General features: G+C 50.8%; 1 protein-coding gene across 1 annotated transcript; it reads right to left on the reverse strand.

The window, feature by feature from the left end:
* Positions 1-1,943: 1,943 nt before the first annotated feature.
* Positions 1,944-25,313, reverse strand: GNG12 (G protein subunit gamma 12). Its single transcript, XM_061469737.1, has 5 exons — positions 25,226-25,313; positions 17,496-17,553; positions 16,765-16,864; positions 5,009-5,125; positions 1,944-3,274 (listed from the first exon to the last, which is right to left on the reverse strand). Exons 4-5 carry the CDS (start codon positions 5,102-5,104, stop codon positions 3,149-3,151), a joined length of 222 nt encoding a protein of 73 aa, XP_061325721.1. The 5' UTR covers positions 5,105-5,125; positions 16,765-16,864; positions 17,496-17,553; positions 25,226-25,313; the 3' UTR covers positions 1,944-3,148.
* Between the last annotated feature and the right edge of the window lie 1,769 nt (positions 25,314-27,082).

Here is a 27,082-nt window from a genome sequence, read left to right on the forward strand (position 1 = left end):
TGTGTCCAACCTGGCCTTGAGCACCCAGCTCCTGTGGCTGCTCCAGGGCTGGTGTCCTGCAGCTCTCACTCCTGCTGCAGCCCTCATCCAAACAAACCCATCCCAATGCCCAGAAAACTGTGAGCAGATCTTTTGAGATCTCCCTTTTCCACCTTCCAGCCCCATGAACAGCTCTCACCCAAGATTTAAACACAACCTCCAAGCACACTTGAGGTTCTTGATGCGCACACTCTGACCATCATCCCACCTCAGGGCTGCCCTCCTGCTGTCACCACGGGGCCAACCAGGCTCTTTCAGGGACCCCCAGCAGATTAGGAGCAGGAGGTACTAGTTGCACGTCCACCAGGCCCTATCCCCATCCCAAGCCCACCACCACCCTTCCCATGGAGGAACACCCAGCAATGCACCAGTGCAGCAGCAGAGTCCAACCTTTGCAGCTCACCACCTCCAGAACCACAAAATGAAGATGATAATCTTGAAGCATAGGAAAAGCAGAAATATTTTAGCAAGGGGTTCTTTTAGCAAGAGTCAGGTCTCCAAGCCACCAATCAGCTCTTCTTCTGTTAATGGAACACAGCATGAAAGAGTCAAATTAGAACATAAAGAGCAAATAATCACAAATAACAAGCTGGCTGCTTAATTTATGGGGGGAAAAATAGAATAAATACCCCTTCTGGAGCTTGATATAAAAGAGAGATAAAGAGCATGCAACCTCCATGGGTTTCTCCCAGCAGCTGCGGGTGCAGATGGTCTCACTTCTCCTTTTCATTCTACTACGGCAGAGTCTGTATTTCCTCTGAATTTTACCATTCCTGTTCTTTCATAGGAGTATTTATAGCAAAAAAACCAAAGTGCAAATGTAGCCACCCGAGCCCCTATACATTGCATTTAAAAAATAAGGAATTTAGTGACTGTCTGTACGTTAAACACCATCAGGAGCAGGCAGTTGGTGGTGATGAGCTGCTGATTCCAAGTCTTCTGCCTAAAACTGAGAAAGCACCTGAAAAAGAGAACCTGGCGCAGTGGTTTTATCCTGCTCCTCTGATCACCCATGCGATCACGGCCATTTACAATCACTCCTTTTGTTCTCTGGGTGTGTAAGCAAGCGTGAAATAGCTGCTGGCACAAATCATGCTGCAAGGATGTCAAAATGACATGGAAAAAGGTTGAAAAACACACTTAAACTCAGCTGTGGGGCTGGGACGGAGCCACAGCCCCAGCCAGGGAACACTCAGCGTTGGCTTGGCAAACATAGTGAGTTTATAGGGGAGGAGAAAGGGAGCGAGCCCGAGGAACGTGCCAGCAGCTCTTTATTAGGGAGTGCAGAGTTACCAGCACTGTGGACATGGTGTGACGGGGTGACAGGAGGTGGCTATGCTCCAGTTCAGAGTGCTGCCTGGACCCCACAGCTGCATTTGCAACCAGTGCTCCACAGCTGGATCAACCAGTGCCACAGCTGGATCACACACCAGTCCCTGCTGTAGGCTTTAAGGGCAGACACAGCAGCATCTCTGCAGCTCCACAGGTGAGCTTTGGGGGCAGGGAGCTTAACAGAACAAAAAGGTAGATTACTACAGGGACAACAGATGGTGAGAGGACAATACCGAGGCAACAGCATGAGGTTCTTCACCCTCCCCATGTACCTGCCTGCACACTCCTGAGCACAGCTGGAGATCCCTCGACAGCTTTGCACACCCACACTGAGTTAATCACTATTTATAACAAGAAGTGTTATAAAATGAAACAAACAGTAAAACCACCCCAAAACACTGTGAATCTACACTGTTGTTTTAGAACTGTCACTGGAAGAATACTCTACTTATAAGCTGCATGGAAGCACAGAGTCATCAGAACTAAGCTCCTGTCAGCCTTGTAAGTTGATCTTTGAACTCTTTGTTCGAGTGGCCTGTTAAACAAACAGAGACTTTCTCAATCTCTCTCAATAGTGTGTATATAATTTAATATAGAAAGGACAAATACGCAATGTAAGACAGTAAATTACAAGTGGTTAATAAGTTCTGCAAATGTAATTACAGAAATGCAGTTATGGCATGATCACACGTCCAACCTCTGAACCACCAGCTACTGAGAAAGACATTTGTAGCCAGCTGAAGGCAGCATTAACTTCAATCCCTTCCAAGTTTGCAGTTAAGATGCAAGGTTCGTATAAATATACTATGAAAGTTTATATATATATATATACACACGCAGACAGAGAAAGAATGTTTTATTATGTGTATATATAAAATCACTTACTCGATGGAAAGACCCTCCCATTCTAGCTGCAGAACCACAATCTGGATAGAATTTGGCATTCCCCCCCCCCCCCCCTTTAAAAAATGAGTTTAAAAAAAGAAGAGTCAAGTTCTGACTCCCTGCACAGAATGGAACTGGGATGTGGTGTGCCAGAACCATGCCTTCAGCTCAGCAGCACAGCCTCGCAGCCTCTGGTTCTCTTGACAGGGTTTTTATACTGCAGAAGAATATGTAGAGAACCAGGATCAAAGCTGAAAATCCTGCGTTTTCAACTTAAAAAGCAGGCAAATAAACCTGCAGATCTCCCATTCTTGAGGTTTTACACTTAGAAACCCCTGTCAAGAGAAGCCAGCATTAAGGAAGGCTGCAGGCATGGCTCCCTGGAGCTCACCACTCATTGCTACAATCATTTTTAAGGTAGTTTTTGCTAGATAATGCACTTCTAAATGTGTCTGTGCTTGAACACACGCTACCAACACAGGCAGCACAGACATCATCTTAAAAAGGTGCAGACCCAATCATGTTCAATCAGGTTTCTACACCTTTGCCTCTGCTCTGGTAGCAAAGCTCAGGCAACTTTGGTTTTGTTTGTGTAACTGGAGAGGTGAACCCCATTCCTGCAGAGGATGAGAGCCCTGCCTCACCCTGCCCATCCCACTGCATCCAAAACCCCATTCCCCTGGCCAAGAAAGAAGTTAATTCAGTTTAAAACCTCACTTCCTAATAAAGAGAGGCAACAGAATGCTTTAGAAAGCTTAAGAAATCATTTATACACATGGGAAAAGAACAGCTACTCTTACACAGTGAGCAGCCGGTACCTTACAGAGTATTTGCCTATAGGCCTGCCAGTGGCTGGCTTTGCCCAGGAGGGAGCAGAGCTGCTGGCACTCTCCTATAACAAAATGCAGGTCTTCTTGTCCTTGAAAGGGTTCTCAGAAGCTGGAATGCCCATTAGCAATGGATCTTTCTTGGCGTGTTCTTCACAGTAGAGCATTAGGTCTGCTGATGCTTTTGACACCTGCAGAACACAGGGGGAAAAAAAGCCCATAAAATGGTGTTTTCCATGGTAACAGGATCACATGTGCTGCTGCTGGGTACAAAGTGCTTGTGTGTGATCTGTGTGTGATGTGTGTGGTCAAGGCCAGGCTGGATGGGGCTTGGAGCAGCCTGCTCTAATGGAAGGTGTTCCTGCCTGTGGCAGGTGGCTGGAACTGGATGAGCTTTAAGTTCCCTTCCAACAAAACCAGTCTGGGATTCCGTGTGGGATGGCAGAGGTGTTTGGAGATCAACACCCTCTCCAGGGCCCCATTTCCTGCAAAGAGACCTGGGTTTGCTCCAGCTTTAAATGCAGGAGGAGGAAAGGATGAACCCCGCTGCTCTCTGGGGTTAGTGTGTGACCCCAGGCAGTACTGCCTGCCCCAACAGGGCTTCTACAGAACACTAAAAATAAACAGGAGGAGGTTCAAAATAATACAGCAGGTTTGTAACAAGGAACAAAGCAGGGACAGTAAACACAAGTGTCCTCAGATGACCTCGCAGCATGAGCTTGCAGCACAGACACCCCCCCACCCTGTGTGCTGAGCTGCACCCCCAAAGTGTGAGCAGCAGCTCAGGGAGGGGATCCTGCCCCTCTGCTGTGCTCTGGGGAGACCCCCCCTGCAGCCCTGATCCAGCTCAGGGGCAGGAGCACAAAAGGGACGTGGAGCTGTTGGAGGGAGTGCAGAGGAGGCCATGGAGATGCTGCGAGGGCTGGAGCAGCTCTGCTCTGGAGCCAGGCTGAGAGAGCTGGGCTGGGGCAGCCTGGAGAAGAGAAGGCTCCTGAAGGGGAGACCTGAGAGCAGCTCCAGTGCCTGAAGGGGCTGCGGGAAAGCTGGAGAGGGGCTTGGGACAAGGGATGTAGGGACAGGCCAAGGGGAATGGCTTTAAGCTGCCAGAGGGGAGACTGAGCTGAGCTCTTAGGCAGAAGCTCTTCCCTGTGAGGGTGCTGAGGCGCTGGCACAGGGTGCCCAGAGAAGCTGTGGCTGCCCCATCCCTGGCAGTGTTCAAGGCCAGGTTGGACACAGGGGCTTGGAGCAAGCTGCTCTAGTGGAAGGTGTCCCTGTCCGTGGCAGGTGTTGGAACCAGATGAGCTTCAGGGTCCTTTCTAACCCAAACCAGTCTGGGATTCTATGACTAGCCACCAAGGCAGGGCACTGCTGCTCTACGGGTCTGTATATTTGGTTTGCTGGCCTTCAAAAAGGGCTGGGCAGCAGTGCAAGGAACATGGCAAAACATGAAAAGATGCAAAAAGACTAGTACAACAAATATCCCATCCCTGCCAGCTAGAAAAAAGTGTGATTTTCTGCCTTATGTTAAAGGAATCCAGTTACTGCTACCTTCTTATCTTTCTAGTGTCCCTACATCTTCCCCTCCCTTGCAGATGTCATAGTCAGCCAGCCAAAGGATGGAACAAAATCCCACAATACACATGAAACTGGAAACTCATCCGTGCCTTCTGCTTCACCCATCTGAGCTGTACTTTGGATTTTGCTTTGGTTCTCTTACAAGCCTATAGAGCACCAAGCTCCCTGAGGACACTGCTGTAAGCAGTGACAGGATTTAGATTATTCACGTTTGCTGGGCTGAAATGTAGATGTATTTTGAGAGGGGGGGAAACACTGAACTGTGGGCACACACACAAACACACTGTTATAGATGGAAGGAGGAAAACATAAGAGAATAAAAGGAGGGGTGAAGGAGGATGTGCTCTCACCTTTATTCTTTCTATGGAGGCTTCTATTCTTAGCTGCTGGACAGTCCTTCGGGCCTGAGCGATGTTGTTGGTCGTGCTAGCTGTTTTGCCAGACATTTTCAGGCAAGTGGTGAAGTTCTGTTGTGAAAGACAGCAAGTTATTGTGCCACAAGGCAGCAGGACACGTTCAACTCCTTTTACACGGAGGCAACAGTGACACACTGCAGGCAAAGTGCTTTTCCTTTTCATGACTATCTTACACAGCAGCAGAGAAGCAGCTCAGCAAATGGTGCTCTGGAGCCAAAACAGTCTCCAGGAGAAATGCATTAGGTCTTGTGCATCTGCCCTGCTCTTCCCTGTGCTAATGGGTGATATGGGTTTGGGGATTGTGCTTTTCCCAAGCTGGAGCACGGCCACCCCTTCCTCTGCCACCTGCACAGGGCTGGATGCAAAAGGGTCGGTTTCTGCACCAGTGGGATGGATCCTGTTATGGGAAGAGCCAGTTGCCCCAGGTAGGGCTGGGATGGAGGAGAGCTGCTACCTGCCTGAGCGATGGGAGTGAGGAGCATCCCCTCCTCTCCCCACTCACAAAGGAAGGTTTCATGGCTGGCTCCTGTCCCTGCTCTGAGCTGTTGCAGTGAGGAGGATGGGCAGAAGCACAGCAACACCAGCTGTGCCAGCTCAGTTTCTCCATCTCCTTCATCTGGGCTGCGTTTCAGGTCTTCAGCAGCTTTACAACACGTGAGAGGAAAACAAGAAGGCCAAGTTCAGAATGTGCTGCTTCCAGCTGCTGCCTGCTCCTGTGTGCACATACGTGGGGGGTGGTGGAAAAAATCCTGAGCTGCTCCAGGACTTTCCTTCTTGGGGTAAGAATGCAAAGCATCAATCCCAAAGCAGGGGCAGTGTTTGGATGGTGACCAGGGAGAAGAGAGGATGCTCTCCATTGGTCCAGCAGTGATCTGAGCACAGCCCCAAGCAGCACAAGGGCAGGAGCCAAGCCAGGATGCCATGTGCTTCCCTGAGAGTTGGACCAAGGATGAAGACAAGCTTTTGACCCCACCCAAAGTGCAAGAAATGAACCAGGATCATACATGTGTGGCCGTACGATCCCTGGCAGTGTTCTAGGCCAGGCTGGACGGGGCTTGGAGCAACCTGGTCTAGTGCTTCCAGCCCCACAGCAGGGGGTTGGAACTGAATTAGCTTAAGGTCCCTTCCAACCCAAACCAGGCTGGGATTCTGTGATTCTAGAAAGCTATTCAGGTACCCAGGAGTTCAATGAGTAGCTGGTTTAGAACAGCCCTGGCCTGTGAAACTGCCTTTCTCTGCCAGCCCTTGCACACAATTTCTAGCAGGACCATGCACAAACCCTGCTGCTTGTTTCCACAGATCCAGTGCAATAACTGGCTCCATGGTGCTGCATAAATCACTCCCTGCATTACAGCACCCAAGTCCCATGGAGCTCCATCTGACCTTTTCATGTGCTGCGTGCAGCGTTTCCTGGCATGCCTCAGGTTTCTCACACCTCCCACGGTGCTGGTGCCTGCCCTGCCAGCTGGATCAGCGTTATTCTGCACCCAGGCCCTGCTTTGGCACATGCTGCTGTTTCTACACTGCTCAGCAGGGCCTGGGTTCTCAGCACTCTTCTCTCCCTCTGCACAGTGGACACCAGCAGAGCCTGGTGGCGAGATGCCATGGGAGCAGCACAGGGATGCAGCTATAGCTGCGGAACAGCAGGACGTGGGGAGACCTCCCCTGCAACAGCCTTGGGCAGAGAGCAATTGCCAAGTGGCAGGTAAGACCTCCTGCTCACACCCAGGTAGGAGGGACAGTCATAATCAAACTGAATTAATTCATAAGCTTACCTCCTGAAACAAATATCAAGAACATATTGATGACTCTCTCTGATGTCTGTGAATCCAAGTGGCCGTGTAACAGCCCCTGCTCAGCTCACTGGCCAACATCCCTGTAACTCTTTGCATCCAGGAGAAGGAGACAAGCACAACACCCAGAAACAGTTTAAAATGCTGCTCCAAATGACTGATTCCAGGGCAAATAAATCCAGGGAGACTGAGATGAGCTCTTAGGCAGAAGCTCTTCCCTGGGAGGGTGCTGAGGCACTGGCACAGGGTGCCCAGAGAAGCTGTGGCTGCCCCATCCCTGGCAGTGTTCAAGGCCAGGTTGGACACAGGGGCTTGGAGCAAGCTGCTCTAGTGGAAGGTGTCCCTGCCTCTGGCAGGGCTTGGAACTGGAGGAGCTTTAAGCTCCCTTCCAACCCAAACCATTCGATGATGATTCTATGAAAGCACAAAAGGCCTTTTGTACTTGTAGAGCCTTTCAGTGTGTGCCAGCTCCTGCAGCAGGAGCAGCTCCAGCCATTTCAGGAGCACGCTGCATCTGAAAGCAGGCACCTTCCACTCCTCTCGTTACTTACACACAGGGTTTCTGCACACAGCTACCAGGAGTAAAGCTGCAGCAAAGCAGAGGGCATTGAACACAGCAGCTGCCCGGGGCGGCTGACTCACCCTGACTGTGCACACACAGCTTGTAAACCCTGGCTGCTTCACCTCCACCACAGGCTGGGCACTCATCCAGGCCTCGGTCCATGGCCATCATCCACTGCCCCAGCTCCCACAAGCCCCTCAGTGACCCCACATTTCCTCCAAGTCCCCTCTAGAGGGGTCACTTATGGACTGAGTTGCACATGGGTCACTGCTCACCCTCATGGAAGGGAGTTAATGCAAAGCTCAAAGAGCCACCAAAGCAGTGTTTCCACTATGGCACTGTCTTAACCGAAGACACAGGCACTCATCCTCCCTCAGCACCCATGCCCCTGCTGCTCCACGGTGCTGCCTTAAGAGCAGCACGAAGGAAAGGAGCCAGGATTGTCTTCAGGAAAGAAGCTCCCCCCTCAGCCTCATGAGCCTCTTCCAGCCCTTGTTTTATCCATGCATAAGGCAGGAGGTCACAAATCCAAACCAGGAGCCAGTGCAGGGCAGCTGAGACACAGCATAGCATGCTCTGGCTGTGGGGAGGAGAGTTGAGATGCACCAGGGTCTGTAATACCCTCTCCATCAACATCACGACACAAACTCTCAGTAACCCAGATGGAACACACTACAGTTGATTATTGCTCATCACAGAGCTGAGACACCCCACAGCACGTACGCAGAGTATGCACCAAGAATTACTAATATCTGCAGCACCCAAATATTAAAAACACATTTTGAAGGCACATTTAGTGATTCAGTCTGCAAGTGACTCAAGAGCAGGAGGTGACTGACGCAGCAGAAACACCTTTGTCTGGAAAAGGTCATAAATCTGATTGCAAAGGTTTCATATTCAGACATCCTGCTTGATTGCTGGGAAAGGGCAGGCTACCGGGATCACGGTTCTCCTTGTAAGTGATGATAGGAGGTGTATGTTGAATGCACGTCGTATTGTTTGGAAAACACAAAGTAAGAACTCCCTGGAATTCAAGGCAAAGGCCATGGTGCATTACCCATATCTGACGTAAGCCCTGCAGAGCTCTGACTCAGACAAGGAGCTTCTTCCATTTCTAGTCAATGACAGATCTGATGGATCATGAAGGCTGCATTCTGCAGCACCACATGTTCCTTTAAAACAGCACGTGGAAACCTAACAGGAGTTTGCAGGCATTTGGGGTATTTAACCCTGGCAGTGCTCAAGGCCAGGTTGGATGGGACTTGGAGCAAGCTGCTCCAGTGGAAGGTGTCCCTGCCCGTGGCAGGGACTGGAGCTGGACGAGCTTTCAGGTCCCTTCCGAACTACTCTATGATAATCTGAGGAATTTACTCACTGAAAAGCCCACTGTTAAGCTGGAGTTCCTAGAAAGGAAGTTTAAAAGGACACAGGGTTTGTGGGTTTTGTTGAGCACTTCCTGCCTTTTCTGGCATGCCATGAGAGCAGGTAGGGGATGCTCTCCTGCCACTGCCCCCTCCCAGCACACCAAAAGAGCACCTGGGCCCAATTCTGCTCAAAGCAGAATATTAATTATTAATATATACATGTATTAATGCATTCAAACCTAAGTTTTGAGATGCCTTCCCTCTGAAAGCAATGGGAAAGTACCAGATCGAAGGCCTTCCTGGACCTGGGTTTTGTCACTTAATCCTGGTGTTCACTAAGGCCAACTGGCTGCAGAGTCCAACCAGGACATGTAAATGAGGCTTAACCTGTTTGCAACTCATTCCACTCTCACAGGGAAGAGCTGCTGCCTAAGAGCTCATCTCAGTCTCCCCTCTGGCAGCTTAAAGCCATTCCCCTTGGCCTGTCCCTACATCCCTTGTCCCAAGCCCCTCTCCAGCTTTCCTGCAGCCCCTTCAGGCACTGGAGCTGCTCTCAGGTCTCCCCTTCAGGAGCCTTCTCTTCTCCAGGCTGCCCCAGCCCAGCTCTCTCAGCCTGGCTCCAGAGCAGAGCTGCTCCAGCCCTCGCAGCATCTCCATGGCCTCCTCTGCAGTTGCTCCAGCAGCTCCCAGCAGGAGCAGAGGGAAATGACCCTGCTCTGGATGGACACCAAGTTCACAAGCACCAAGTGGGACACGTGCAAATATAAACCAGCATCTTGGCTACGTGGAACTGAAATGGTAGGAGAGGAATTTAAAAGGAATTTCTCATGTTTAGGTCATACTCTTATGGAAAGATAATAGAGATGAGACTAGTGGCTACTTTGGGAAATTTACTGTGCAAAGAACACAGTGAGAAATCAGAAGACCCAGCCTTCAGAGGGGTTTGATCAGAGCAAAACCACATGTTCAGAGCACTGCATTCACCCTGCCTACCATCATCAGCACTGGGGGGACCTGGCCAGAACCTCTGTGAGACCCTGGGACTGAGGCAAAGGCTTTCCAAACCCAACAGCTTTCCTGTGTGCAGGTATTGCCCCGAAGGACTCACAGAAGAGGGTCAGAGCTGCCAAAGCTTCCCCATACCAGACAGGCTCATGAAAAACGAGACCTCCAGCCAAGAGCCTCCAACACGCGCTGCTGGAGCCGATACACGCAGCTGCTGTATTTGATAACAAACTCTGCTGGTGTGTCACAAACCGACCGTGAGTGCTCTGAAGTAATCACTCTGGAGTAACAAGCTGTTTCATATGGACACAGAAACATGGATCCACAACAAACCGAGCCTCAAACCCCATTCCAGACCCTGCACTTTTCACTTACTATACTGAAAAACTACAGCGTGGAAAAAAACAACCCAAAGCAATTCATTTCTATAAAGCAATGGATGAACCTCCAAGAAGAGAGCTCAACATTTGCCAAGTCCTCCAATTTTAGTACTTTCCTTTTAAAGGCATAAGGTTACAAATCAGTTACTGTAAAATCACAGGTTAAACCATTCTCCTCTCACGTCCCTGGGACAAGCCAAGGCTGACTCTGCTCTGCCTTCCTTTCCCCACCTCCAAGCCACAGCCCTAAACCCTTTTTGCTACTGGACAGGTTGCAGTTTCTCCACAGTCCCTTCCCATCGGAGAGGGATGATCTGGTTAGGAAAGCTGCAGCACTCATTTTCCCAGCTCTGTTACTAAATCTATGTTTTAAAAAACCCCTCCAAGAACCCAAACCATCACATTTGAAAATTAAATTGCTGTGTTTCCTCATCTCCAAACGAACACTGGCAGCATGACTTTTAATAGTCCTCCTAAGATTACTACAGCTCTTCTGCAGGGAGATTTACAAACAACTAGGTCATCACCCACTAATACTGTTTTCTCTCTAGGCTCCTGGCAACCTACCCCACTCACTAAGCTCTGTGGCCATCTCAACCCCTGGGGTTTCTCACAGGGTATGTCTGGTTTCAGGCAGCACAAGAACCTGCAGAGAGCTCTGCAGATTTCTATCAGCCGTGACTGCAGCCCTGCAGAACTTGGGGCTTTGTGCTCTCGGAGGCCAGGGCAGGGATTCTGGGATAGGGATTCTCCAGGGATGTCTCCCAGGAGAATTAAGTCACCCTCTAAAGAAAAGAGCACTCAGCTGGGGAGGGCACAGCTCCAGTTTCTGGGAAACCAGCCTTTGTGCTCGCTGCTTTTGGCTCTGGGCTGCCCAAAGGCACTCTTAGAGCCCAGCTCTTCCCACCACTTTCCTCCTCGGGATCTCGTGTCCTGCAGCACTCTCAGCCACGATATTCATTTGCTATTAAACACACCAAAAGCAAAGCTCCAAAAGGTTTTCCAGTTCACCAGCAAAGACAAAACATGGCTGGTGCGAGCTCAGGCTGTTCTAGGCAAGAACTGACCTGGGGGTCCCCTGTGCCTGCTGCTGCTGAAACAGTGAGTGACAGCCTTGTCCAAGAGATAAAGGAGGGCTGCCAGCCCCAGGGATGGTGATGACAGAGATTCCCTAGCCCAGAGCAGCTGCGGGCATGGCTGCAACTCTCTCTGGGTCTGACTCATGGCCTAAAAAGAGACAACCAGTCCCACCAACAGCGTCCTCTGGCCATCATGCCCAAGGCAAAGCCTTCCTGCAGAAAAGGCTCTGAAAGCACAGATCCCCAGCCTGGTTTGGTTTGGAAGGGTCCTCAAAGCTCATCCAGTTCCAGCCCCCTGCAGAGCACAGCAGAGGAGGAGAATCCCCTCCCTTAACCCCTGCTGCTTTGATTTTCCCCAGGCAGCTTTGATTTTCCCCTTCTCAATACAAGGGGACTGCAGGAGCAGAAAGGGGCAGTGAGACAGACAACTGGAGGAACGGTTTCCATTGCAGCAGCCATTAATCCCACCAGAATCCCTTGGCTCGCTACAGAGAGGACACACATCCAGCCCTCAAAGCACCAGGGCACACACTACTGTGTGCTCGTGGTCACCTTTTCCCCCTTTTTCCCCTGTTCATTCCAACCCTGCTCTGCCTGAAAGCCATCAGAAGCTACAAGAGTGGTTATGGGATGGGGAGGGAGCAAGGCTGCCAGTCCTCTACAGGTACAGCAGTTCTGAGAGGCACAGCCTGGGCTCTGGAATGAACGGTAGGCAACAAACAAAAGGAGAAAATAAGCCAGTGGGAAGGCTTAGCTCATCCTATAGGTAAAAATACCTTTTTCCATGGAAAACTGAGGACTTGGCTCAGAAGAGGAGGATGCTCACTAGCACATGAAACTTCCAGTGCAATCCATGCAGGCCATTCACCTGTATTTTTTTCCTCTTATAATCAGCAGCAACACCTGCAAAGAGGAGGAGCTGCCCCTTTTCCCTAGAAAATCCCTGTTTTTCAAGGCCTTGCCCTATTTCTTCCCAGAGGCTTTGGGGAATGAGGTTACCATGCAGCAGCACTAAACTGGAGCTCCAACAGGGATAATTAAACACCAGTTTAATCTTTCCTTACTCTTTAAGATCTAGGACTTAGGAACCACCTGTTGAGTGAACATGTAATTAAATCCCCACTGCTAAAGTACACCAGGAATGGCCCAGCAGCTCTGCCGTGTGAGGAGCTCCCAGTTCACTCCAGTTATGTAAAGTGAGCTTAAACAGCAGCTCTGAAATCCAACATGCAGGGGAATAAAGGCTCAAAAGAGTATCTTGTCACTATTTCTTTGGAAGTAAAACAGCCTTTAAGTTGAATAACTCAAATCTGTAGATCACAGAATCCCAGCCTGCTTTGTGTTGGAAGGTACCTTAGTTCCAACCCCTGCCACAGGCAGGGACCCCTTCCACTAGAGCAGCTTGCTCCAAGCCCCTGTGTCCAACCTGGCCTTGAACACTGCCAGGGATGGGGCAGCCACAGCTTCTCTGGGCACCCTGTGCCAGCGCCTCAGCACCCTCACAGGGAAGAGCTGCTGCCTAAGAGCTCATCTCAAGTCTCCCCTCTGGCAGCTTAAAGCCATTCCCCTTGGCCTGTCCCTACATCCCTTGTCCCAAGCCCCTCTCCAGCTTTCCTGCAGCCCCTTCAGGCACTGGAGCTGCTCTCAGGTCTCCCCTTCAGGAGCCTTCTCTTCTCCAGGCTGCCCCAGCCCAGCTCTCTCAGCCTGGCTCCAGAGCAGAGCTGCTCCAGCCCTCGCAGCATCTCCATGGCCTCCTCTGGCCTCGCTCCAACAGCTCCACGTCCCTCTTGTGCTGCTGCTCACACATCCTTTGATGCCACCCAGGAATAAAACCCAGGAGCTTACTCCTAGCTCTGAAGTCAGCAATTTTTCTTCCTGAAAATAGAGTGTATGTGTATTAGGCAGGAAGGTGGTATTTTTATGGTTGCTTTTGCTCTATAAAGCTCCTCCCAAGGCTGAGCTGTGCCATTGCCCCTGGCACAGTGCAGTGAGCTGCCACCCAGGGCTCACTGCCTGTTCCTCAGAAGAGTAACCCTTGATCAAGCTGCGCTTTGCAGCTCCTCTGCCCCCATGCAAAGGCTCTGTCCCACTCCTGATGGTGAGCAGCACCTCCCCTGCCACCTCAGCCCTTACCCTGCAGTCTCTCAAAGCTCTTCTTCAGGGAGAACAGACACTGCAGGAGGCAAGCACTCCCTTCACTCGCAGACTGGGTAAAGAGGACACCTTGCACAGGCTGGAGAGGCTGGAATGAGCCAGAAGGCAGCGAGAGGAAGAGCAGTTGCAAACAAGTCAAGGTCAATCCTTATGGAGAGCAAGAAGAAGAGTCCTGATGGCCCCTGGAGGGGTCGTGCAGGGAGAGGGTGATGACAGAGCCCCTCACCATCACCTGGGCTATTGCCCCACTACAACTGTGTGCAGCAGGACTGTTCTGGTGCGAGGTTCCCTGGGTCCTCTGGATGCTGCGAGTGCTTCTGCACGTGCCACTTTCCCAGGGCTCCTATGGGAGCCGGGAAGGCTGGTGGCTGGTTGGAACTTGAATGCTGGTTGCGGGTTTTCCTACAGGGCAGACGTGGCTGCTCGGGAGCGGGTTTGTTCCAGCTTGCAGAACCCAAAAACTCTCCCAGTCCAAGCCAAGAAGCTTAATGTTGGCATTAAAGGTTGTAGCTGGGTGCAGAAATAAGCAACTCTATTCCGAGGCTGCATCACTGCAAAACCAGGTATGTCAGGGTGCAGAAACAGGTGGCCAAAAGTCTCTGTAACTGTGGTATTTCGTGGCCTCTGTTTTTGAATGTTTAAGTCCCTGATGGAAGAATCGGAGGAATCTCAAAGTACCTGGCACTACCTCCAGCCAAACCACTCGCCCCTGTGCTGGAGCAGGCCTGGAGGGGAGGCAACATTCGGAGTCTCAGTGAGTGCTGGCACAAGCTCCCCCGGATCCTGCATGTCCCAGCATGCAGCAGTGCCTTTCCATAGCTGGAATGGGATGCAGGTTCCCACAGCTGGCTGGGAGCACTCCTCTTCCCTGTGCCGAGGTCAAGCATTCCAGGGTAGGGCTCCAGCTGCTGCTGCTTGGGGTGGTTGGAGATCCCCAGACCCCTTCTCCAACACCAGCTTCTCTTCCCTGCAAAGGCTTGTTGGCCCTGTGAGGTGATCCTCAGGGAGGGTGGGAGAAGCACAAGGTGCCTGATAGCACGAGGTGGGAGAAAGGAGCATCCAGGGGATGCTTTGCCCACCTGGTACCCAAATTGCTCTGGGGCGTGCTGTCTCTCACCCAACCTCAACCATATGGATTCAGGTTGGCAGGACAAAGGATTTTATAAAGGACTTGGGAAGCCAGTATGCATATCCAGCATGGAAAAGGAGAGGAAGAATCAGCACGGAGGAAGCACAAGGGTGAGCAGCCCTGATCTGTCACGCCTGCCAGACACAGCTCAGCACACACCGATTCCTGCATGCATATCACATCCACACCTTCAAAACAAACACTGTGAGAGTTATCCAGGCTGATCTTCCAGAAATGGGCACCTGCTGTCCCAGATGTAACCCTAATTAGAGAGCATTGGAATGAGGAGGGTATGTTCAACACTCCTCCTGCTCCAACCGGTTGCTCTGCTCAGAGCAAAGCAGCACCTCCAGGACAACAGCGCTTTTGGAGCTCACCCTCCCCTTGCGCCTGTGCAGGGTGAGCCCATCGTGGCAAAGCTGCTCCTCAGCCAGCACCCTGCTCTGCTTATGCAGCCAACCGAGTACTGCCAGCGGTGGGTGCAGCTGAAGGGAAAGCCCCGGCCCCAGCGCGGTGCTGACACCCAGTGGAAACCACGGCGAGATGCCCGCAGAGAGAAACTGCAGCTGAAATCACTTCCTTCTGCTCTGCTGCTCGTCAGGATGGAAAACAAAATCTGGCTAGCAGGAAAACACCAAAGCCCTGCCCTCGTAAAGTGGAACAGAGATCAGAGATGCTCTCTGGTCATTTCTCACTTTATGATACTTATAGAATCAGCGACATTGGAAAAGCCCTTTAAGCTCATCATGTCCAACTGTTCCCTGGCACTGCCAAGGCCACCACTAACCCATGGCACTGAGGGACTCATTTCCACAGCGTGTGAACACTTGTAGGGATGGTGACTGCAGCACTGCCCTGGGCAGCCTGTTCCAACACTTGATGAAAGGAGAGACGAGGTTGTGCGATACCAGCAAGTGAAAGACTCCAAGACACTCCTGCTCTCTGCAGTGCCCAACACTGTATCCACAATGCAAACTTCCCAGCAGAAACAGTGAGCAGGATTGCTCACAAGCTCCCTGTTGGCTCTAGGGGCTGCGAGCAGCTCCCTCGCCCTCCCCCTGCACAACCCCAGCCAACTCCTGGGCAGCCTTCAGCAGCGAGGCTGTGGCTGCAGATGGAGTATTGCAGTGGCCAGGGGAGGGTTTCTGCTCCTGCCTCTGCAGCTACTGCAAACAGACTGTTTGTAGCAGTGGTGACAGTGATGCTACTTGGCTCCTGGCTCCAGAAGGACTGGAGGCTGGAACTAGATGATCTCTAAGGTCCCTTCCCACTCAAACCATGCTACGATTCTATGACCTGATCTTTAAATAGACATCAGGCAAGATTTACAGTCACAGTACAAATATTTTACATGCACTGGAAAGTTTGGGTTTGGTAAAAGAAAGCAAGATCCTCCCCAGACAAAACCAGCTCCTTTGCATTTTCAAGTATCCCACTATTGCCAGGCACACAGAAAAGCTGCAGTGGTTGCAGGCAGTGTTACAGTGAAGGACGTGGATGCTTTGGGATACACACCCTGCACAGCACTCCAGCTGAAGGCATCAAGAAAACTGAGGCGCCCCAGAAGACTCAACTTCTGGTTTGCACAAAGTCATCTGGTCTTTTATATAGTCTGCACAAACACAGATCTTACATCTGATGTGAGCTACAAGAAAATACCAAGACGGGGTTTTACACATGGGAGGTATAAAAGCAAGCTGAAAGCAGGGGCCCTGCAAGCCTCAGCTCTGTTCAGCTGCTTCTTGCCTGGATTACAGTACACATCTGTGGATTAGAGGTTATGAAGAAACACAGGTTCTGCCAGTACCATCCTGCCAATCAAAACTAGGCTACGGCTACATTTGGGTTTTGAAGTCAGCCTCCATAGAGCGGATTCTGTCAAACCCAACTCACTTGGTAGGAAATGAGTAGTGGAAAAACCTGCTTTTATTTCCCTCTGCGTTTCTTCTGACTTAACTTTTTGTGTCTTTAGTACAAGTAACAGCCATGAAAACTGACTTTTAGATCAAGGTTACTTTGAAAAACATCTGAGAGTTATTATTTCAGAGACATCAGCCTGAAGCCATTAGAAAAGACAGCCCGTGGTCCCTAACAAACCACAGGAGGTACCCGTTTCTCCCTATGGGGCACTACCCAGCTAACTCACAACAGAAAAGCCATACACAAAGTGCAAAGAGCCATTTGCAAGGAGACTTTTAGCTGTATCAAAATCAGTTCATCTTACAGCATGTAAAGCAGGAGCCGTCCGTGATTAAAGCACCAGACTGGGAGTCACGAGATCCAGCTTGGCCTCAGGTTATGTGACCTTCAGCAAATTCCTTACTCTGAAAGAGAGATAAAGCAGAGGACGGTGGTGGGAGATGCTCTGTGAAGAGCTGCTTCTCAGCTCACAGCCACTGAGAGGGTGCAAAGTACTTCACCAGCTTCTGGCTACATGGATTTATGGAATTATCTATTCTAGGAATGAGGTGAATACAGGAAGACTTTGCATTCTAAGATGGTCAAACATTAACACAGCGAATACAGCAGTGATGAAAACTCACCCACTATCCCTTGCTAACTGGTGGAATAAACAAGGAAAAGCCTAATATCTGTGGGAGAATCAGTTCCCTAAAATTAGTAGTGTTTCTGCTCCTAAAATTTGAAGTGAGAGTGGTCAGACAGCTAAAAATGGAGGTGGATGAGTGTCAGCAACCACTGCTGCTAATGCCTTGGAGAGCAGGGAACAGCCAGCAATGCACCAGGCCACAAACACAGAGCCTGCCATAGAGCCAGTGCTGCCCTTGAGGCCTCTCCTCCATAAAGCCTTTTGCTACTGCTAAACCCAGGACAAGCCTCCAAGGATTCTGTGTTTGTTCTGCTCCAGAATGAAATTAAATCACTGGGGTTTGGGACTGGTCCTGCTGCTTTCTGTTTTGCAGGAAAGAAAGGAACAAGTGTGTACTGGAAACTCACCTACATAAGAAGCCTTGCAACCTGTCCGGCGTGCCTTGATTTTATCGGTGCAATGATCCTGAAACAGAGCAAAATAGAAGTTGAGTACTTCATGGTGCAGGAAAGCCAAAGTTAAGAGGGGGCAGCCCTCGTGGGTTAATCCTGGTCCCCAGAACTACAGTATTTTGAGAGTGGCCTCAGTGAAAACTCTACCTTAAACCTTTCTTATGGCAAACTCCCCTATTTCCCTTCCTAAGGATATCATGGAATGGTCTGGGTTGGAAGGGACCTTAAAGTTCATCTGGTTCCAACCCCCTGCCATGGGCAGGGACACCTTCCACTAGAGCAGCTTGCTCCAAGCCCCATCCAACCCAGCCTGGATCACTTCCAGGGCCCTGAACACTTCCACTTCCCATTTCTGCTATGAAGATATCCACAGATATGGCCATGGGTGGCCAATTCCCTCTGGCACCTCCTAAATGTGAACAAATCCAACAAGTCTGTGCAGCCTTTCTGCACCTCCTCACTGCCACCGCGGCTCCTCCTGAAGCCCACGCTCTGCGGCAGAGGTTCCACCCAGACCTACAGCAGGTGAGGTTCAGAGGCAGCGTTAGAAGAGCTACTGGCTTTAAAACCAGTTCAGCTACTTGGGGTAGTAGTTCCATTGAGTGCCAGCGTAGCTGGTGCTGAGCACATGTATTACTCTGCTCCCTGGAGACATCTCTTGAGCCTCTGCTGACAGATTCCAGCAGCTGGGTTTAAACCACAGGAAACACAAATCTGAGAGCCCACGTTTCCTATGGAGGTCTTTCAGCCTACCCCAGACAAAACGAGGACACACATCCAGAAAACACCCTGGAATCTGATCAGTCCTAAGAAGCATAAGTTCCTGTACCAGGTACTGTTCATTGCTGCAGCACTGGCAAATCCAGAGCACACGATACTTGACACCCTTCTTAAGTTTTCATTGTATAAAACAATATTTAAAACTAGAACTATGCAACAAAGACAATCCAATGATGACAGCAGTTTTCCAAGAGTGCTGGTCATGAATGACAGTGGAACTGGGCACCTGAAATGTATAACTGGGCATCAACCAGCAACTGAAGAACACCTGAGAGATCCCAAGGGTTTATTTGCTTAAAAACATCTATGCTACAATCACAGATCAAGTTGGCTGCCTTGATAATATGGGTAAAAGAGAAGGTGATAGAAAACATAAGGTGATAAAACCATAAGCTCCTGTGATAGCTAGGGGGGACTTCACTGTCAAGTGAAGTTGTCTTTCTTTTCACTCACATTGCTTTGCTGCTGCATGAAGTTTAAGGACATGTACATTCAGTGCAATACACACAAATTTCAGGTTCTAAATCCAGCAATTAATAACCTAACGCTGACTGGTAATTGCTGTGTTAACCTTTCCTGTCATTTATAACAGCTTTAGATTGTTTTGTGTCCCTGGAGAGACACCCACTGTCAAATATAGTGCAGAACACAGATTAACTGCACGGGGTATTTACTAACCTGGCAAAGCTGCTGGGACACAGATAACTCATTAACCAGGGCACAGCAGGATCCAGGATTGCCACTGACACCTCTTGGAGGGAAACCAACTATCATTTGCCACGGGAGATCTGGCTACGAGCCCTGGCACTGCTCAGCAACAGGCCCAGTAACACAATGAGCCCTGAGATTCACCAGCCCCGGTATGCACGAAATGCAAAGCTGGTTCCTGGCACAGCAGATTCCCAAGGGATGGTCCTTAACAAGGCAGAGAGGTGGAAATTTCCCCTTTATAAATCACATGCCATTTCTCGGGGTGGAAACAGCGTCACCATTTTCACAGCAGCAGCTAAAGTCATTGTGTGGAGCAGGGAAATAAACTGCATTGGAAAAGAGACTGTGTCGCTGCAGCCAGGGCTTGTCCCAGTGCCAACCTGTGCTTTCCACATACAGGAACACAAATAAATCCAGCCCAGAACCCTCTTTACACATGTGACAACTGTGCTGTGCAAAATAGGGGTTTTAATGGGAAAACTTCTGCTCTGTTGATATGTGGCTTCTCCCTCCAGTCACATCCCTGAAAATTAAGGAACAGCAAGAAGAATGTTAATCTGTTGACTTCTGCTTCCTGATTGAGTCAAAACACAGATTCACACAGAATGGTTTGGGTTAGGAAGAGATCTTCAAAGCTCATCTAGTCCTACCCCATCTGTAAAAGCATCTAACAAAGAAATACAGCTCATAGAGCTCACTTTCACCCTGGAGCCATGAAGACTCAATATTCCTGCCTAATCCAAGCTCCTATCAAATTAGTCATAAAAACCCACAAACCCAACGTTACAAGGATAGTTTGAGGCTGGTGTAATGCACCCCCTCTGTGCTGCATAGCTGGGGTGTAAGCGTGCAGAGGTCAACACATCCTTCGGAAGGAATAAATCCGAGAAGGGCACATGGGAGGAAAGAGATGAGAGAATACCACTGCCAAATGTCTCTGAGACAGCATCCCAAGCCGAGGTCCTCCTGCACAACGGGCCCCAGCAGCCAGCTCCAGACGGAGCATCCCTGTCTGCAGGATGAACCCCTTACAAGTTTTAAAGTAAGGCAAACCAGATTCAGCTGGGAAGATGATGGTCCATCTCCCAAAACTGTCAGTGACACTTTCTGCTTATCCCAGCTCCACGCTTAGACCAAAAAGCCTGACTTTTGGGGAGCCAAAAATATGTTTTGAGATCTACTCAAACTTCTTCACTCAAAATTATTCACAGCAACAAGCAACAAAACAACAGTATCCAATACCTAAAGGGGTTACAAGAAGCCTGGAGAGGAGCTTTGGACAAGGGCCTGTAGGGACAGGCCAAGGGGAATGGCTTTAAGCTGCCAGAGGGGAGACTGAGATGAGCTCTTAGGCAGAAGCTCTTCCCTGTGAGGGTGCTGAGGCGCTGGCACAGGGTGCCCAGAGAAGCTGTGGCTGCCCCATCCCTGGCAGTGTTCAAGGCCAGGTTGGACACAGGGGCTTGGAGCAAGCTGCTCTGGTGGAAGGGGTCCCTGCCCGTGCCAGGGGTTGGAACTGAATCAGCTTTAAGCTCCCTTCCAACACAAACCAGTTTGGGATTCTGTGATTTTACTTACAAACAGTACCAACATTGTTAGGGCAGTGACCCTGGTGGTTTAACGCTCCAGACGGCTGCAAAGCCTCAACCTTGGTTGGAGAACATAACAACCTTGTGAAGCACGAATTGTTCTTACAAGAAGATGATGATGAAGGAAACCAAGACTGGCTGAAAGATCAAGGCTTTTTGCTAACAAAAATAACTCCCTTCCACTTAATCTCTCAGAAATGAGACTTTCTGTTGCTTAACATCCTCCTTCTCCGCACCAACAGACCCTTGCCTGGTGAATGAAGTTGGAGATGCTTTCAGAATTATTCTGTTTCAGACACAAAAGCCTCCTGGGCTTTTTCAGCACTGCCACACGACTGCAAATCCCTGATTCATGCTGTTTTACATTCACCTCGAGTACTTCCTACAACAGCACAGCTTTCCAGAGAGGACAACTTCTTGTCATGGTGTTTAATAAGGACAACTGATGAGAGATGTCAGCAAGAGAGAAGATGATTAATACAAGATTTTGAAAGTACACGTAAAGCTGCCCCACACTACAGCACAGGACCCTTCATAGGAACTTTGTTTTTCTAACACAAACTCTAATGAACAGCCCTGGGACTGAATTTCTTCCATGCCACTGTGATGCGGAAGCATGCAAGAAATGGTGTAAATGCCTTTGGTATCTGCTTGTGCTTGGTTTTATAAACAGAAAGGCAATTTTCTTCTGGAAATACTCTGGCTGTTCATCAGGATGATTGATGACACGGCAAAGAACCTTCTTTATTAACTGCAAAGGTATACACTGAGTTCAAACTGCACCAGTCACTGAGGAGATTGAAGTCCAAATACTTAACAACAGAGGCCAGAAATCTAAACATATCCATTAGGGACAGACAGCTCAGGAAAGGCCCCTCCAGAGACAGACTTCCTACATGACAACTAATTATAAATGAAAACTTAAATCTATAAATGGTTAGAATTCCTGTTTCTGCTGAATAAGCCATCTCTGCTGCCAGGCCACCTTTATAACTTCTGTCACCATCAGGTCCCCTCTTGCAGCTCTTCCCAACCCTTCCTGCTCTGCAAGCCAGACGCACAGCACAGCTTTCATAGCCATAGCAGTTTCCCCTAGTTCTCAGCCCATGCTTTTCCCTTTCCAATAATACCGGAGCTCAGGCTCAGGAGAGATCTGAGAGCAGCTCCAGTGCCTAAAGGGGCTACAAGAAACTTGGAGAGGGCCTTTGGACAACGGCCTGTAGGGCCAGGTCAAGGGGAATGGCTTTAACCTGCCCGAGGGGAGACTGAGATGAGCTCTTAGGCAGAAGCTCTTCCCTGGGAGGGTGCTGAGGCGCTGGCACAGGGTGCCCAGAGAAGCTGTGGCTGCCCCATCCCTGGCCGTGTTCAAGGTCAGGTTGGACACAGGGGCTTGGAGCAAGCTGCTCTAGTGGAAGGGGTCCCTGCCTGTGGCAGGGGGTAGAACTCGATGAGCCTTAAAGTCCCTTCCAATTCAAAACCACATTCTGTGATTCTATGATTCTGTATCCACCAGTCCCTCATGAGAGCATCCCACACCTTCTCCTATGCTTCGCGCTACAAGGGCAGCACTGGGTCCCCCAGCATCATCTTATCATGATGGAAACTGGGAAGGGGATTTTCTTGCTCTCCTCAACTTGGAGCACCAGAAAACCTTTTCTCCTCCCCATGGTTAATCCTATACCCTCACTATGATCAGCACAGTAAGCCTGGTCCCTGCTTTGAGCTGAGCTGACTAAACAAGAGGAGATGACCCGACGCCGATGCTCAAGTCCCAGCAATCCCGCAGGAGCCAACATGGCACTGGCCCTCATGCGTGGGCTCAGGATCTACGGCATCCCAGAGGCTGCATCCCACAGCCATCAGCTGCTGCAGTACAAATAGCCCTTCTAACACACTTGGTTTCTTGTTTTACTCTGAAATCCCATCACATGCCAAGATGCTGATACGGATACAGGAAGCTGAGTATAAACACATTGCCTGTTTGACCAAACACTCAGAGGAACATGACTAAAAATACACAGTCAGTGGTGTCCCTGAGCATCACAAAGCTACGAACCCATTCCAACACTGCAGGGAACCCAGGCACCAAAGAGCTTGCTGATGTGGGGTACACTGTACCCCAAGTCTCAGGTTTAAGGACCTCCTCATCCCCATGGACACCCAGTTGAAAGGGGGTGAGCTGCTCCGCAGTATTGAGCTCTACATCAGGGCTCATGGGAATGCTGGATCCCCCCATGCTGCCTCTTTCTCTGGGGATGCATGTTCCCACATTGCTCCCACCTCCAAAAAAACCCATAGAGAATCCTAATGCAGTCACTTGCAAATCCTTGCAAAATACAGCATGAAAACCGTTTGCTCATGCCATTAGGATTTCCTCTTCTCCCTCCCTTCTGCCTTACTCGATAGGTTACTGCTCAGAGCAGGAGACGTGCTTTGGGGAGAGGCCACAATGCTGAACGCAGGGGGAACACTCAAGTCCTGAAAAATGAGGTCTAGTTGTGTAATATTGCAAAATCCAGAAAATAGCTGCACGATTCCAGCAGTGATTAATGTGGAGCAAATCCCCAGGGTCCCCAGCCATCTGCAGCTTCCATTTCCCAAGAAACAGCAAGTCCACAACTACTTTCAGGATCTGGGAAACTTGCTTTCCTCTTTCATTACAGCTAAAGCAAAGTTTCCCTACCGATTCTTACCTCTGCACAAGGGCTTTTCTGGGCTAGAACACATGACCCACAAGCCCTGCCCACTTCTATGGCTTTTTGTAGGCTCAGATGAACTTGCAGCAATACAATCCTCCTGCGAATACTGCTCCATAGCTCAGCCAAAGCTGCGGTGGTGTTTCCCATGCTAACTACATGCTGCTTGGGAAGTACTCCCCTGCATCCCCACGGAGCCAGCTCCTGCAGTAATCTCTGCTCTGGCACTGGGGACAAAGTGAAAGGGCCAAGGGTGAGGATTTATGAGGCTGGGCCATGAACCTCTGGAGTAATTTGAATTGCATCTTGCAACAGAGCCTCATCAAAGGGTGATGCATCGGGGATTGGGAAGCTTTGGGAAGGAAGCACGTTCCCACACTGCAGAGCTGTCGTGTTTAGCATCTTCCACATCAGACTCAGCGTTCCAGCAGGAACTCCATCTCTCCAGCACTTGCAGGGATCATGCAGCCGTCACCCCAGGGCTGTCTGCATCCCCGACCTTACTGTAGAGAACTTCTCATGAGCCTGGTTTAAATATACTGAATCTTTTGAGAAATAAGAGTTTATGAAATTAAGAACTTAACAGTATTCATTTTAAAAGTTACTATATACAGAAAAACATCAACTTGAAGCAAAAGAAGTATCTAAAAGCTTCATCACAACTCGATATTCGCATTAAGTATAATACCAGCAAGATCAGAGATGGTGGCAGTGGTTCTGCTGTTTGGAAGCCCTCAGAAGCTTCTCCAAATAGCAGCACAGCTTCGGTTTAAATGATGTTGGCCCCCTCAGCCCAGTGAGTACAAAAGCAGCCCTAGACCCCATCCACTGCTCTCCTCTAGAGTGTATTTGCTGCTCTAGTGCTTGATTAAAGATACTCTACAAGACTGCAATAGGCTCAACACGAGGATGAAATACAGGATTGAGAAGTCATTAACTGCATCCTAATCTTTCAATCCCATTTAGTGGCATTGGAGTAGCATATAGCACAACTGCTATCCAGTGCTCACTAGTCACTCGCCGAATTTCATTCCTAAACCAATTTACAACCAAGATAAATGCAAACCAGTAACTCGTCACTGATGCTGTTAGCTCCCAGTCCATAAAAATACCAGCTAATGGGCTGCCCAATTCCTGGGAATTCAATTTGATACGCTGTACTAATCAAATGGTTTCCTTGATCGTCAGAACTAACGAGGCACAGCTTCCTACATACCCAGCCTGGCTTCCTGCACCCTCCCTGGCCTCGGGATAACCCCCGCGTCCATCTCCATTGTGTTCGCTGTGACAAGTCCCCCCTCCAGGCCGCAGCCACACGTCAATGTGTCCCCCACTGCCCTTCCTCGAGCAGCGACAAGACCCCAGTGCCCCCCACACACCCGCAGCGGGTCAGTGCTAGTGAGGGGAGATGGAGATGGATGGAGCAGGCTGGCGTGGGTCCTCCTTCCCGACAGCACCAGGCTAAGCACACAATATACACCCCAAATCCCTACTCGCTTTGCGGGGGGAAAGGATTTAAGCTGGGAATACAATAGTGCAGTTTAAAAGTGATGAAAGTGAAGTTATTACAGCACGGCGTGTGCAACCCCAGCCCGACACGAAACCTCCCCGCACACGGACGCTCCCCACTAATTAAACCGCTTCCCACACTCAGCCCACAGCTCCTCGCACATGGGAAAGTGCCCTCCGTCAGCCAGAGCCGCCACCACCGTGGGGTGGCCTGGAAGGGTGGGAATGTTGGAACACTGGGAACGTTACAACACAAACTTCCAAGTGATTTATCCGAAGGCTGGGGCTCCGCACTTTTGTGTTCCCGGCCCTGTGTATCCATCCCATTGGATAGAGCGGGAATGCCGTCTGCTCCTACAGACCATTCCTCAAGGGAAAGGCTAATTTAAGGGTTGTTTTTCACGGAATTAAGCACGTTTTGTGCCATTCCGGAGCCACAAACAACTTGTTGAACCACAGCAAAGCGTCTCCAAGCTCCACACTGAGCCTCTTCCCTCAACCTCTCCTCAAGAAAGACGGGAAATGAAACAAAAACCACCACAAACAACCTCAAAACTGCCCAGGCCCAGCCCGCCCCGCCGGGCCCAGCTCTGCCCGCGGCCCGAACCGGAGGAGGGGGCAGCGAAGGGCGGGGCCCCCCGGAGCACGGAGCCGATCCCCGCCCGCGGAGCCCCCGACCCGGGGCCCGTTTCCCGCCCGGCCCCGGCCCCAACTCACCCCCGCCGCCGAGGTCCTCCGCCCGCAGCGCGTCTCCACGGGCGACCGGAGACTGCGGATTGACCCCGCCCACCTCCGAGGCGGGGCGGGGCTTGCGCGGAGATGGGCGGGGCCAGCCGGGGTCGGAGGGGCTGCGCTGCTCCCTGCGGGCGGGGTCTCAGCGTCCTTGAGGGGAAGCTCCCCGTGACCCGGCTTCAGTGTGAGCTTGAGCCCAGAACCCCCCCGTGTGCGGGGCTGCACCCCCAGAGCGTGAGCAGCAGCTCAGGGAGGGGATCCTGCCCCTCTGCTGTGCTCTGGGGAGACCCCCCCTGCAGCCCTGATCCAGCTCTGGGGCAGCAGCACAAGAGGGACGTGGAGCTGTTGGAGCGAGGCCAGAGGAGGCCATGGAGATGCTGCGAGGGCTGGAGCAGCTCTGCTCTGGAGCCAGGCTGAGAGAGCTGGGCTGGGGCAGCCTGGAGAAGAGAAGGCTCCTGAAGGGGAGACCTGAGAGCAGCTCCAGTGCCTGAAGGGGCTGCAGGAAAGCTGGAGAGGGGCTTGGGACAAGGGATGTAGGGACAGGCCAAGGGGAATGGCTTTAAGCTGCCCGAGGGGAGACTGAGATGAGCTCTTAGGCAGAAGCTCTTCCCTGGGAGGGTGCTGAGGCGCTGGCACAGGGTGCCCAGAGAAGCTGTGGCTGCCCCATCCCTGGCAGTGTTCAAGGCCAGGTTGGACACAGGGGCTTGGAGCAAGCTGCTCTGGTGGAAGGGGTCCCTGCCCATGGCAGGGGTTGGAGCTGGAGGAGCTTTAAGGTCCCTTCCAAACCAATCTAGGATTCCCAAACTTCATCACCCACCAAGCCGTACAGAGACCAGCAGGTAACTGATGTGCAAAGTGCCTCTTCCAGATCCACAGGGCATTGCACAACCAAATCCAGTCTCTCCTGCTTTAAAGGCCAGGTTCAGCCCTGCCAACACTGTTTCCAAACGGAATACGATGGAGCAGTGTGTGCACTGGGGCACACACACACCACAGGGTGTTATGGCAGAGCATCCCGGGTGCTGGACCAGGAGCATCCCTGTGCCCCCGCATAAGGAATGAGCTGGACATTTTACAGGATTTGCAGGAGCATGGGGAGGAGCAGGCCTGGCCTCTCCAAAGACTTGTCTGCTGCCCAGGCAGGCCTGACGTGCCTCTGCTTGTGGGGTTGAATGCTTTGATGCTGTGAATTGCTTAGGAATACATCTGTCTTTGGAGCAGAGGAGGGCAGTGATTAATGCTTAAATACCGGTTGCTGCCTGGGAGCCTGCAGGAGCACTCCATAGAGCAGGTTAGGTTTGATTTCAATCTTGGTTTTATACCAGATTCGTGCTGTTAAACTCCAGGAGGGCACAGGAACAGCCGGGGTTAGACATTAGGAAGCTCTTCCCTGTGAGGGTGCTGAGGCGCTGGCACAGGGTGCCCAGAGAAGCTGTGGCTGCCCCATCCCTGGCAGTGTTCAAGGCCAGGTTGGACACAGGGGCTTGGAGCAAGCTGCTCTAGTGGAAGGTGTCCCTGCCCGTGGCAG

Source organism: Pezoporus flaviventris, unplaced genomic scaffold, assembly GCF_033815535.1.
Source record: "Pezoporus flaviventris isolate CSIRO_AGI_PZ_B2104156 unplaced genomic scaffold, CSIRO_AGI_Pfla_v1 ptg000059l, whole genome shotgun sequence".
In the NCBI taxonomy this organism is placed as follows: domain Eukaryota; kingdom Metazoa; phylum Chordata; class Aves; order Psittaciformes; family Psittacidae; genus Pezoporus; species Pezoporus flaviventris.